At 34.2% G+C, this 15,000-nt stretch overlaps 1 protein-coding gene across 1 annotated transcript in view; it reads right to left on the reverse strand.

The window, feature by feature from the left end:
- Window positions 1-2,975: 2,975 nt before the first annotated feature.
- LOC144967340 (molluscan insulin-related peptide 7-like) overlaps window positions 2,976-15,000 on the reverse strand; it is a 17,594-nt gene continuing 5,569 nt past the window's right edge. Inside the window, exons 2-4 of the mRNA XM_078904437.1 lie at window positions 11,869-11,995; window positions 8,210-8,502; window positions 2,976-4,154 (exon numbers count right to left, since the gene is read on the reverse strand). Coding sequence (XP_078760563.1) covers window positions 3,949-4,154; window positions 8,210-8,502; window positions 11,869-11,990 — 621 coding nt within the window. The 5' untranslated portion in view covers window positions 11,991-11,995 and the 3' untranslated portion in view covers window positions 2,976-3,948. The remainder of the gene's footprint in view (window positions 4,155-8,209; window positions 8,503-11,868; window positions 11,996-15,000) is intronic.

Raw genomic sequence — 15,000 nt, forward strand, 5'->3', positions numbered from 1 at the left:
GAAGAAGAAGAAGAAGAAGAAGAAGAAGAAGAAGAAGAAGAAGAAGAAGAAGAAGAAGAAGAATGAAACTAAAGTTTTGGTTTAACAACGAGAAAAAAAAACCAATGACACATCAAAGAAATATTCATTTTTATTTTGCCTAAAATTAAAGTAAACCAAGAGTATGTCATTTCTCTATTGTCACAATAGAGATAAGGTAGGAAATCAGATTTTAGTCTTTTAGTATAAGAAAATCAAAAAATGAAGATGCCTGCGAATGTTTATACTCTGGTTAGAAATCAGATTTTAGTATTTTAGTATTTAAAAAAAATTAAAATATTAAGATGCCTACACATGTTTACCTTTGGTTACTCTCTTGAAATTGATTCTGCAAACGAGCCATTTCTATCACATTCTGATTAATTTTCATTCTTTTTCTCGTGTAATTATTCATGTGTCACCCTTTATATATCTAGATATAGCCATCATGACTTTGTCAATTAGTCTTTTTTGTTTTGTTTTGCTAAACTGAAAACTACACGCATTCTGCCATGCCCTGAAATGAGACTTATTTAATATTTTAGCCAGAAAACTCGTCCTTCAAATATCCATCGATTAAAATGACCCTCATCTTGGCTAAGACTCCCGAACCTGGGACTTGATTAAAATTATCTGGTTTGGGATTTTTTTCGCAAGATGAGGATCGTTTTAATCGATTGATATTTGAAGGACGAGTTTTCTGGCCAAAATTTCAAATACGTGTTTTTCTTTTTCAGGGAACGACAGCATTTTTATGTCTCGTTAGTTCAAAGTATTAGAAGTTCAAAGGACATTGTAAGAATGAAGAAATTTATTGAATAGCAACCTCACAACACAATCATTTACCTCTTGAAGTTTGATCATTATTGTTAAATCGAAATTGGAATATCAATATATTATTCGACTTCATTCCTTGTTGTTATCAACATAAGTGCCTGCTCCACTTACTTTTCTGTATTATTATGAAGGAACATCAGAAACAAAAATACATTTTCAATGAAAATGATCATATTATGTATTTGCAAAATACAAAAAATGCCATTATCTAGTCAACAATACTGAAACGATGCCCAAGAAAAGGCGATTTGAATTTTACTTTTTATCACACACATACACAGACACACACACACACACACAGAATACACACACAATCAGAAAAACACACGAGCATTCATAGAAAATACTATATCAGACGCACACACATACACACACACACAAACACAGCCTTAAGAAAAGCGGGCCAATTATTTTTCATATGATTAACGTAATTATTGTGCGTATTTCTACTATCTAGCGAAAGATTACACTTTTATACTATTTATATGACAACTGATACTAAGCTGCTGGGAGCTGTGAATTCAAAAAGGTTTTGTACACAAAAATGAATTTTACAGCTTCAAGAAAAAAAAAGTATCAAACACAGAACGTTTCTGGCTCAAAGCCCTTCTTCAGCTACTAACAAAAACAATAAAAACAGTAATACATCAATTAAATTCAGGACAGACGTGAGAAAAGCATTAGGCAAGTCTTTCTGGCGAGTACAATCTCGAGAACGCCCTAACAAACAAGAGCTACCCCATTATTTTGAGCCCAAAACGTTCTGTGTTTCGTAATTTTTTTTCTTTTTCGAATTTGTTATAATCATTTTTGTTTATTATTTTTACTTTTATACCACAAAGAAGTGAAATTTTAAAGGTCATAACATTTTGTAAAGGAAGCGAGGGCAAAGTTATCTCATAATCATTGAGCGGTTTTGGCGCCTGATGCCTGGGATCGTGAAAATACTAACGAAAGAGTGATAAAGAGAGGCTTCTGGTTGGAACAATACATACCTTGGACGTTTCGGGTACAAACCCTTCGTCACGTCAGCACAAATAAACGTTGAAAACAAATAAAATGAAATGGAGTATACATTGTATCGTCCTATAAGTATTATGGCATAAACCCAACTCACTAATTAAATGGTAATTATGAAATGGAGTATAATTGTATCGTCTTATAAGCATTATGGCATAAACCCAACTCACTTATTAAATGGCAATTACGAAATCTATTACTACAAGACAGAATTCACTGATTTCACCAACAGTATCATTTTGGAATAATTTAAAATTTTAAATAACAAATTCTAACATTGAACTTACTTTAAAGTGCAATAGATAAATAGTTAAATCGTTACATTTTGATTTTGATGACTGGCATGACACTAATAAATTGTTGATTAATATTGAAAATGTAAAAATCGCATTTGACCTTGCCATTTAAAACTTACACAGATGTTTATATTGTTCCATCTGGAGGTTGTCAAATTGTTGTCATTGTTACTCATATCTGATATTGTAAATTCGTATAGCTATAATGGACCATAAACACAACTTTAATGCCATTTTTAATTCTTATCAAACTCAACATTGACTTAGAAAATGTTATATTTCTATTATTTTTTTAAAGTATTGGGTTGTTTAAATGTGACATCAATTTGCATACAAAATGCTAGGTATATGACTATGTTTTATGTTATCATATTGAGAGTATCATACTAATTGTTTCATTATATATATATATATATATATATATATATATATATATATATATATATATATATATATATATATATGCAACTAAAGGTCCATTACACAGGGTATTTAAAGGTTATGTTGACCTTTATAACCCTTCCAAAAGCATCATATCAAGTTATCACACATGCTTTGGTTAATGTTATAAATAGTATTCATGATTTTACAATGTAGATGGTTCCTGGGTTTCTAATTATTTCATTATACTGGATATTCTTACATTTTACACAGCATACCGCAACGCGTATATTTCGATGCTATATCGATACATATTATATTTGGTGTCAATCTCGGTGTCAGTCTCACAGCCTATGTAGCATTTGTAAATCAAGAAAACTGCTGAAAGCAATACTATACAGTAGACAGAAATACGAGGGAAGCTTATTTTGCTTTTTTTTTTTTTCAAAATATTTCAGTCATTTAATCTTGATTTTAATGTAATTTTATGGTATTTTCATAACTAATATTTATAAAAATACTTGTATTTAACTCCGTGAAAGACATTTTTGTTTATTACAGTCATTTGGTTATAAATGTAACTCACGAAATTTTTACAAGCATCCATTAGGCTTTGCCACTTTACTTTGAAAGGGAACGTTTTAAGGAAACTTTCCGTCAATTAAAATGTTGTTATCGTGAATCAAATCAACGAAATTCATGTACAGAGAAATGAGTTAATTTAATATGTCTTTAGATGCTTTAAACATATGAAATCGCGTGTATGAAACAATGTCAGACAAAGCAGAGAGAAAGGAGATATAAGAAAAAAAAACTTCCCAAAAATCAGCAGGAGAAAGTAAAGCGTTACAGGAACTTGAGAAAAGGAATTGAGGTTTGTGGAAAATAAAAATTGGAACATAACATAGAAGTGTTAAGCCTGTCATCTAGTCAACCGTTGGTGACTCTCTACCTTTCATGGTTCCACTTGTCAATCGTTAGTAACTCTCTACCTTTCATTGTTCCACTTGTAAATCATTGGTGACTCTACCTTTCATGGTTCCACTTGTAAAACGTTGGTGACTCTCTACCTCCCATGGTTCCAACTCACCAGATATTTTAGGATTTCATCTTATCATCACGATATCACATTATGAAAAGGGATACCTTTGTGTCAGCTTCAAAAACTGTTTAGTGGTACAATGACCGAAATGGAAATTTAGGGAATAAAACAGACAAATGTTATGTGGAAAGTAACATAGTATCCAGCTATGTCCAGTGTATATATCTTAATATTAGTAGCCTTAAAGTTACTCTAACTGATTTTTATTCTCTTAAAAGTTCCGAGTAAGAGACGCTCTATATTATAATCAATTAGTCTTGATCTAAAAAACCAAGACTAATTAAATCACCGATTTCAGCAATACGTGGCCATTTGCCGTGGCAGGCACGAGTTGATGCAGCATTCACACACAAGACCCACGTTTCTCTTACGAACTGAAGGAAGGCTTCGTTTGCTAAGGATTTGAATCAACATTCTGGTAGGGCTAGCAGGTAACTCTTGCAGATCTTTGTACTGTATTGCATCGGGTTTCTTTTCTTGACTTATCATGTTCTCAATTCCTGTAAGAATGGCAAATGGGAAATTTAATTGTGTGGGGAAACTGATTTGGGATAAAACAAATGTACAGACAAGTTAATACACAGATGAATAATTATGATAAATTTGGAGTAAGCCTGTGATGGTTTGACTGTATGTCGAGTCGGCAAGTCAATTTGAAATGATGAGAGGTATTTTATATTGGACAAATTAAAGTTTAGCTTAACCCTTTCCTTACAGCCATTTTCAAGGGGGGGGGGGGGGCATTAGTAAGTTCTTTACAATAAAATATTAGGGCTTTATTTTCTTCTTTTCTTTAACAGTTTGACAGTTCTTGACTCACGTACTCCACTGGACTAATGGGAACAAAGAGGAATCAAAACGGACAGATTTTCTTGCTACCCCTTATACAGTTAGAAATCTAACAGGCAGGAACTGAGAAGGGCCGAAAGAAGTGATCTGTTTTCAAGTTGTTGTCCAACCGAGTCACCAACCACGTGCGTTGTTGCTGTTCAACGATTGGATATTTCTTGTTAATTGTAAACATGTTGCTTTGTTTATGAAAGTTGTAAACATACGTCAACTTCGTCCATTCTATTGGCTAAAGTGTAATACAGATTGCCACAAAAAATAATGAGAATCACTGATGTTTATTATTTTTTTCAAAGGTCTATCGTTGTATTTTGGTAAAATCGAAACGGCCACACCATACGTCTTTTAAAATACACTGGAGATGAAATATTATCACATCATTGTCTTCCCCCCCCCCCCCCCAAACACACATTTTGTCGATCTTCAAGCAGCAATATTTACTTCACTGAGAGTAGTGAAAACAATGAAAATTGATCACTAATTAAACAGAAAAAAGCAAAAAAAAATAAATAAATAAATAAAAAAAAACCTACACAAAAAAAACAGCAACAAACAAACAAAAAACAAAAACAAAACAAAACAAACAACAACAAACAAACAAAAAAACAAAAACAAAACAAAACAAACAAACAAAAAAAAAAAAAGAAACAAAAAAAAAAAAAATAAAAATAAAAAAACAGCCAAGGTAGCCAACACGAAAATAAAATCAATTTAATTTCATTTTATGTCAACCAATTTCTATTTTTTCAAAATATATTAGGCTGTATGAATTATGAATGTAAAACAGTACGAGTCTGAGGAAAGACCTGTACGGGGTTGAGGCATGAGCATATTTATTTGGCTTGAGGGGGTAAAGGTCATTTATTTTCGGGTTTTAAGAAATGATTTTATCTAGGTTGACCGATAATACCTCACATGCACTTACGTCAAACCAATCAAAACCGTTAAAAAATCCAGTTGCTTATAATATTCTATTATAAATGAATTTCTATTTGAAAAAATATTATTCTTCGTGCAAAACATTTTCTTTCAAGAAAGCAAGCACAAATTCTCTCCCTCTCTCTCTCTCTCTCTCTCTCTCTCTCTCTCTCTCTCTCTCTCTCTCTCTCTCTCTCTCTCTCTCTCTCTCTCTTTCTCTCTCAGCCAGACCGTCGGTGTCATATCAATAAGATCCCGGCTTTGTAACCTGACATTGCGATATTTATATTCTCTGTGGCTCTTATCCATACCCGTTTTCCCTCATCATTATTGACACCATAATATAGAGAGACGTGCCACTTCGTGCCACCTTGACCACTTCAAATAGCCAACGATTATTGTCAATCTAATTAAACCATAATCAATTAATTAAATCCTACGTCTAAAAACGGTTTGGATTTAAAGATGCATCCACTTTCTCAACAAACAATAAACAAAAAAAAAAAAAAAAACAAAAAAAACAAAACAAAAAAAAATCAAAAAGAAATCAACAAAACAAAACAAAACAAAAACAAAAACAAAAAACCAACAAAAAAAAATAAAAACAAAATAAAAACAACAACCCCCCCAACACACACAAAACAACAAAACAAAAAGAAACAAACAAACAAATAAACGAACATTCTTAACTTGATAATCCAGGATGAATTGCAAAAGTACTTTTAAAAATTATTTTTTCACTTTTTCACCTTAGAATTTTCTTCATTCTCATTTCTGATACCAATAGATTCCAAAATAATCAGATGTGTTGATCAAGTTATTTATTATTTTCATACAAATGGAACTCAGAATAATTGATGGTTCCTCCATGACCTCTTGTTGCTATCTATATCTGTCAAGCTATGGATGCCATTTTTTAAATAGTCTGAGTTTCGAGATATTCATTCAACATACAGTGCATACACTTTTTGAAAATTACGTCAGTTATCGTATAATATTTTATGAAAACTAGATAGTTGAATAAACATTCCAGTGGGTTTTAGTTTTGACTTAAAATTTAAAATGAAGTTTAATTTGCCCCTGAGATCAACCGATGACCTTGAACCGAAGACCCATAGCCACTTACTAGGCTTGACCTATGAACTAAGGTAGCTCATGCCTTTTCGTTGACTGGAAATAAATTAATAATCAAGGGGACGTAACGGGGTATAAGGCAGGAAATAACATGGCTGGTTAATGCTTTGTAACGGGAGAATCATCGATTTAATAAGAATAATTCAAATTAGAGAATCAGTGTGTCACTGCTTTGACCTATTCAGAACACACTTAATGCACGACGCAATCTGATCGGTTGACCTCGTTTTGAAAAGGTCAGGACAGACCTAATAACCATTTGCCTTTTGCCACTTGGAATTAAATACAGGGGTGAGGAGTTCAACTCGTGCAGCATCTTGTTAAAATTGAGTTTTGAGCTTTTATATAGCGCAATATCCATAAACATGCTCAAAGCGCTTTACCACAGGTCCCTGGCCAACAGCAACATTTAGCATTTAGGACGGGAAATGACACCTGTTAGGCGATATTACAATTTTTTTCGGACAGAGACAACGCTGTTAATGGCCAGGTACTCATTTTACACCTGAGTACGGTGAAAGAATGTGAGTAAAGTCCCTTCTCCAAGGACTCAATTATGCGCCGATCGAGGCTCGAACTCAGGACCTTCCGATCCGAAAGCGAGTGTCATACCAGTAGACCACATAGCCGCACAAATAAGAATAATAATATATAAAATAATATCACTGAAAAAATTTGTGTCTGAAATAATAATAATTTTTAAAGCTCGTTGTGAATGAAAACTTGATTATCTTATGATTATCCAAATGCGATAGCCAGCATTTATCCAGAAAATCTACTGAAGTACAGGCCTCGAGGTCTCGTTTCTTTATTTTGTGTCTTGACTTAGAGCCGAACTCTTCCGGATTCGAGAAACATAAAAAATGTTCTGGTTTTCACGATACCATTAAAAATGATTTCCGACACATCTCTGTTTGTCTTACATCATCAGAAATGTTTTCACCCGTTGGCGTTCGCAACACAAATTAAATTCATACCTACGTTCTCTGAATAGTTCCCAGTTTCCAATTTCAGGGATGAATTGATAGTTACATTGTCATAATGGTGTTATATCTATATGCAGGTTGATTTATGCAATATATATATGAAACAGACCTGTCGGAGCCAATATTAATAATAATAATTTTTAGAAATTAATTAGTCAATGGTAAAATCCAATGTAAATTCATAGAGGCGATAGAGGCAGATAAATAAAGTTATCTTATATTATCTATTAATCGATCGATATTTGAAGGACGAGTTATCTGGCCAAAATTCTAAATACGTGTTTTCACATAGAAAGACAGTTATATACAGGTCCCTGCCGATCAATATTTCCGCAGTAAACGTGCAGTTGGATAATATTGTGAGCAATGGATTAGTTATTGAATTCAACAAGTCACGTATATATACATATACATACATAATATATATATATATATATATATATATATATATATATATATATATATATATATATATAATATATAATTATAGAAACAAAAACCATGAAATAATAGTGCTCAACTTTAGGATAAAAGGAGCTATTTATTAACATTTGAAAGATAATTAAGATTATTTGACTTCTACAACGTTGTTATCGAGCGTTGCTCTCATCAGGAAGTGGAAGTATTTATATATATAAATATGTATATAATATAACCAATCAGCTTACCTCTCTTATACACAAAAGACCGCCAGTTGTCTTCATTGAGGCTGTGCTCCGCTAACACGGACATCGGGATACTGTAGATCCTTTCCAGGAGCTCGTTATCAGCCATGCGTCTGACCTTATAATGACCTTTGTCGGTGACTCGGCGGTGACCCTGCTCTGAGATGAATGACGGAGGCAGTGACATGAATGATGACGATATTGATGACCTTTTGTTAAAAACTCCAGGGTAAGCAATAGAAAGCAAAAAGCACAAGTTGGCGTGAGCTTGGGCAAGCTTTTCTCCACATATCCCCCTTGGTGAACGGAAGAAAAAAAAACAAACAAACAAACAAAAAAGTTACTCGAAGATATCGTCAATTCATTTTTCTTTTAATATCTCTTTACAATTTAATGAAGGAAGCCAAAGACTGATTATTTTTTAATCTTATTTTTAACATTCTAATCTGGCTGCTACTGTTAGTGCCATTGTTATTGTTGTTGTCGTCATCGTGGTCGTTGTTGTTATTGTTATTGTTGTTGTTGTTGCTATTGTTGTTGTTGTTGTTGTTGTTGTTGTTCTTCTTCTTCTTCTTCTTCTTCTTCTTCTTCTTCTTCTTCTTCTTCTTCTTCTTCTTCTTCTTCTTCTTCGCGAGGTTCCAGGTTTAGGCAAAAAGCCAAGATGAGGATCATTTAAGTGTTGCTGTTGTCCAGGCCCCTTGTAAAACGCTTTGAGTTCGTTTAGTGGATAGTGCGCTATATAAAAGCTTAATTTAAAAATTTAATTTCATCTAATGTTGCCAACTAGTTCATTCCTTCATAGATAGTACCAGATTCACCTTCTCATATTTTTATTTTAAAACTGTTTGGATAATATGTAGATTTTGATTTTATGAACAGTGTCATTATCTGCACTATTTTCTGTTTTTACCTTAATTTTCCTTCTACATGATATCAACGCGCTGTTTTAACCTTTTTGCATCCTACTATTTACATGAAGCATGAAGGGCAAATAATAAAAAAAAGTTATTTGTGTTATCTTACTTGACTTTCAACTGAATAAAAAAACCCAACTTAAATAATTTCTTTGAAAATTCATTTGTCAATGCTACAAGCTAATCTAAATCATATGGTCATGTGGTTGGACGACTTAAGGGCTAACCCACACCGGAGACGGACTCCGATTACCCGACACTGCCGTCCTCTGCCGTCTTCCGGATAAAGACGTCGGGCACGGACAAAATACTAAGAATAAAGAGAAGAGCCGCTAGACCTGCCAATAGCAAGCTCGAAAAAAAAATACGGCAGAGGACGTCGGGTGCTTGGTATGGGTAGGCCTAGCGGCTCTTCTCTTTAATCTTAGTATTTTGTCCGTGCCCGACGTCTTTATCCGGAAGACGGCAGAGGACGGCAGTGCCGGGTCCTCGGAGTCAGTCTCCGGTGTGGGTTAGCCCTAAAGCAGGCGCTTCAGTTTGTGAGGTGGCAAGACTGTTCCAATTTATTTATTGATCTCTAGCTAACTGTCTGAATGACCTGGTGACGTTTCTCAATTATCAAATTACCCATCTGGTAAAATTGAACTGTGCGGCTACATTGATGGCTGAGGCACCTACTTTAATGTGTCCTACCGAAAGACCACGCGTTGCAAAATAAGGTCTGGGCATTGTCAATGTATGTTGGAATTATTGATTCAAGTTGGCATTAGAAAATTGGTAGGTGTCAAGATGAACAGAAAATGTAAAAATGTTACGCTACTTGCTTCTTGTATACAGTGGGGGTGCAAGAATGTTAAAAAGACAGCACGTGGCGAAAACGAAGTAGGAAAATTGAGATGAAAAATAACAAAATTAACCGAACTTGAAGATGATAACGCACTTTAAAAACTAAACAGCCAAACAGCTTTATGATACGTTTCAAAATTTAAAATAAAATATGAGTCTATGAGGACGATTATAAATGTTTATATATGTGTCCGCATAGCACAGTTGGTAGAGCACTCGCTTCAAAAGGACCGAGATCCATCCCGGGTTCAGTCGAGATTTTTTCTGATCCCCCTGTCCACCCAGCAGTGATTGGGTAGCTGGGTCGGTTAGATATGGCAGAATGTACTTTGTGTAGACTAGCGTCCTATCCAAGGGATAACAAGCAATTGCTATTGCCCGTTTCAAAACCGAGATAAACTCCGGCTCCATGGGCCTAATGGATCTCAAGGACTACTTTTAAAAAAATGTGCTTATGTATATTCATCATAATATTATATCGCCATTTCTCTCTCTCTCTGTGCAATGTTGCGTCATGTTTCCCTTATAATGTATTTTTGAACACGGTTTTGAAAAATCACCGCATCCTGTTTGTTTCTCAATTCATATTCATGATGGTTTGTTTCATCGGTTTCTTAATTTGAAAGAAATCTAATGAACAGTTTTGAGATACTTACAAGCCGTCAAAGAGCGGCGCGGGTTTTTTTTTGGTGTGACCACGTGATATAAGATATATATATATATATATATATATATATATATATATATATATATATATATATATATATATATTATATATATATATCCATGAACCTTTAATTGCATAAGATTGACAACATGTTCGGGTGATGTGTACCGAATTTAGACAACTTTTAAAGGCAGCCAAAATACGCTGTTCAATCTTTATTTCAGGGGTGACATAACTTTTTCGTGTCAGTATATTATATAAAACAAATTTGATATAAATAGTGTTTGGCATGTTGACAAGAACACTGGAGCAAATTTTGTAGTCTTGTCTATACCGATGCTTCAGGCCTCTTTGGCTTTCATCGGAATATTGTGGAAATTGTAGTAGTAGTAGTAGTAGTAGTAGTAGTAGTAGTAGTAGTAGTAGTTGTAGTAGTAGTTGTGGTAGTAGTGGTAGTAGTAGTAGTAGTAGTAGTAGTAGTAGTAGTAGTAGGTAGTAGTAGTAGTAGTAGTAGTAGTAGTAGTAGTAGTAGTAGTAGTAGTAGTAGTAGTAGTATAGTATAGTAGTAGTATATAGTAGTAGTATAGTAGTAGTAGTAGTAGTAGTAGTAGTAGAAGTAGTAGTAGTAGTAGTAGTAGTAGTAGTAGTAGTAGTAGTAGTAGTAGTAGTAGTAGTAGTAGTAGTAGTAGTAGTAGTAGTAGTAGTAGTAGTAGTAGTAGTAGTAGTAGTAGTCGTAGTAATTGCTATTGTTTTTGACATTGTTGAAGTGTTTCCATTGAGTTATAGTTGATTGTTATTATACAACAGCTGCCCGCTAACACCAATCAATCAACTACGGAAACACTTCAACAATCAATGATAGCAACAATAATAATAATTTGGAGAACACGATAACATTCATTCAATAATATTTCATAATTGTTTCGATTGGAAATCGTTGTCTGGCCTTTCAAATTGCTACATGGATAATCACTTTCCCCACATGATTGAATCATTATCAGTTGACCACAAGTCACCATGGTCAATTCACGTTGACGCCTGAGCAAACAACATTGTTCGGTAGCCGGACTCGTCCTATGAATGCGCTCACAAATCACGTCCCTTGGGAGACAAAGCTTTCAGTAAAGTCAATGCAAGGGCGGTAGGTAAGTAACAAGTATAAATAATTAAGGATTAGTAAAACACTATTTTAAAATTACAAATTATACATGTTTTTCTCGGCGTCTTTAACTCACTGTCTATGTGGACGGGCTGTTATGGTGCAACCTTGGTCTTGGTCTTGACATCGGCATACAGACAAGGCAAATGTCACAATAATCAGAATGGATGACAAACAATTCTCTATACTCCCTCTCATGATTTCTGGTGTCGGAAAGGAAATATAAAAGAAGTAATTTTATATTCTGGACTTGTTTTATTCATTGCTAAGTGCACCTATGATGATATATCAATGGATTTTTATTTTTGTAAACTTGTTTATTTGGTATAGCAGATTATAACTGTAGAGCGGTTCGGAAATATAAGCTAAAACAAGCTGTTTAATCACAAATTATCATAAACATAAATTTGGTGTATTTTGTTTAGTTCAATATTTCAAGAATAACGCATTGACATTTTAAACGCATTTTGATGGATGGAAAGTGATTTTTTCAAACTCATCAAGGTCAAATTTACTGAATTTAAAATGCTATGTGGTTGCTTATAATAATTAATTCTGAAAACAAAATGTCTAGCTGTCATATTTATAATGAGAAATATCATCGTCTGTTACACGTTTGACCCCAGATTTGACATCCCATTTGATATCAAACCATTATTTATTAGAAATCAAATTAGTACTGCGGGTGGATCAGATGTACCACTGACGTAGTATACAACTGCCGAGTGGATCAGATGTCCCGTTGAATTTATACAACGGGGTCAGACGGTATTTCGGATAACAGATAATATGTACCACTGACGTATACAACTGCCGAATGGATCAGATGTCCCGTTGAATGTATACAACGGGGTCAGACGGTACTTCAGATAACAGATAGATGTACCACTGACGTATACAACTGCCGAATGGATCAGATGTCCCGTTGAATGTATACAACGGGGTCAGACGGTATTTCAGATAACAGATAGATGTACCACTGACGTATACAACTGCCGAATAGATCAGATGTACCGTTGAATGTATACAACGGGGTCAGACGGTATTTCGGATAACATAGATGTACCACTGACGTATACAACTGCCGGATGGATCAAGTGTACCGTTGAATGTATACAACGGGGTCAGACGGTATTTCAGATAACAGATAGATGTACCACTGACGTATACAACTGCTGGATGGATCAGGTGTACCGTTGAATGTATACAACTGGGTCTCAGAGTAATTGATCGTTGCAAATCAAGAAACACGTGAAAAATTTGTTGTCTCTTTCGTAATCAAATTTAATCCATATACAAAATCGGCAATAGATAATCATAAAATATCGTTTAGAGCAGTTATCTGATTAAACATGATTAAAACTAATTGTATATATTCTCGGTTGTATAAAGATTTCAGTATCAATTTCTCGTCATGGATTTTGAAAGGTCTTTGAGGCATTATTCAAAAATGTTGAGAATGTGTAAAATTAGTCTTAATCATTTTTAATCAGAGAGATTCTATGATTATCTCTTGTGTGTCGTTTATTTATATGGATTGAATTCAGTTACAAACGAGACAACTTTTTACGTTCATATGTTCAAAAATATGAAAAAATACAGCTTATTCAGGTCGGGTTTAAGTACTAATGTCTCTTTTATATACACGATTAAATTGAATAATAGTAATAGGCATTTGATTTCTTTTCAAATTGAATAATAGTAATAGGCATTATGAAAATATTGAGTGCTGTCTTTGAGAGTTATGGCCCTTGAAAAATTCATTTATTGCAATCTAGATGCACATATTTGCAGGTCTGATCATCATATCTTGTCGCGCCAGTGAGTCAGCCAGTCCCGGGCAGTCTGGTTGCATTCCCTCAGGTCAGCATTGGTGCAGTGAGGTCCCAGCGAGCATTCGGACAGGATGTGGTCCATGGTCTGTCTGGGGTGACCGCATGGGCATTCAGTGCCCGGTGAGATTTTCCATTTAAAGAGGTTGGTGGCGGTGTTTCCCACCTTTGCTCTAGCTCTGTTCAGCGCCACCCATTCTTTTCTCTTGAGGTCTGATTATTAGGCAACTATGGGCCTGATTTAACATTGTTGTAATGGACAATTTTTTTGCGCTAGTTTGAGAGTATTTCCTATACAAAATGTAGCAATGACTATCCAGCACAAATCTTTGGGCCTCTTTTTCGCTCACGAAGTGCCCAAATTTGCGACAAAATATGGGACGAAGCCGTTCCGTACATGATATTTAAAAAAATAATTACGACGCTGTTTATCAATGGATATGACTGAAAGTTGGCAAACAGTTAGAAAAGATGTTATTTTAGATTATGTCAAGCGACAAAACTCGTACGATTACCAGAAGACCGTTAAAAATAGATTTTTACTCTTTAGAGTATACAATATTTCTTAAACTACAAAGAGGAGAGATTTTGTCGCTCATAAGGTTATATATGCACATTTCTTCTATTTATATTTCAAATTCCATTGGATTATGATAAGTACTTTTCCCGTATTCTCACAAAACATTAACTCAATTTGCATTTCAATGAGTGAAAATATGGAGACGTCATTTTGCTCCCCCATCGCGCGACACGAAAATGACGTGAGCGAGGCAAGGCTGCCAGATGGTCAGACTTTAACCTGACCAAATTCGACTTAAAAAGTGGCTAAATAGAAAATCATATGGCTTTTACTATTAAGACTGGCCCACTTAAAATGAACTAAATTTTAACAAACAGAAAATTGAATAGACTAGGATAAGTGTCACTGAGACAAAAATAGATGAATAAAATTTAATGAAAGAAACAAAATTATATATTTGACAAACACGTGGCCAACTGGCAACCTTGTTCGCGATGACTGATGACACAAATCCTCACGCGCTTTTTAACAATTAAGGTATTGTTTCATTGTTATGTCATAGGGATAGTAGATTAACACATTCTCTCTCTCTCTCTCAAATAAATACTAGAAATAACAAGCCATGGTCTCACGGGACTGATTGATAATAATTTAGAAAGCATTTTTCGTGTTATTTGTATGGGTTGTAGACACAAAGTTACACTTCGGAAAAGTTCCAAATGATCAATATTATGTATACTTTAAACAAAATTATAGTTGACCCTATCCATACAGCTCTAAAACTATACAAGTTAGAACTCTTCTGATGTCTTTATCATATTTTCTGATAATTTTGCCATAAAATTGCCAAGTTTTA

Source organism: Berghia stephanieae, chromosome 3 (assembly GCF_034508935.2).
Source record: "Berghia stephanieae isolate SIO BIC M18660-M18661 chromosome 3, UCSD_Bste_1.3, whole genome shotgun sequence".
NCBI lineage: Eukaryota > Metazoa > Mollusca > Gastropoda > Nudibranchia > Aeolidiidae > Berghia > Berghia stephanieae.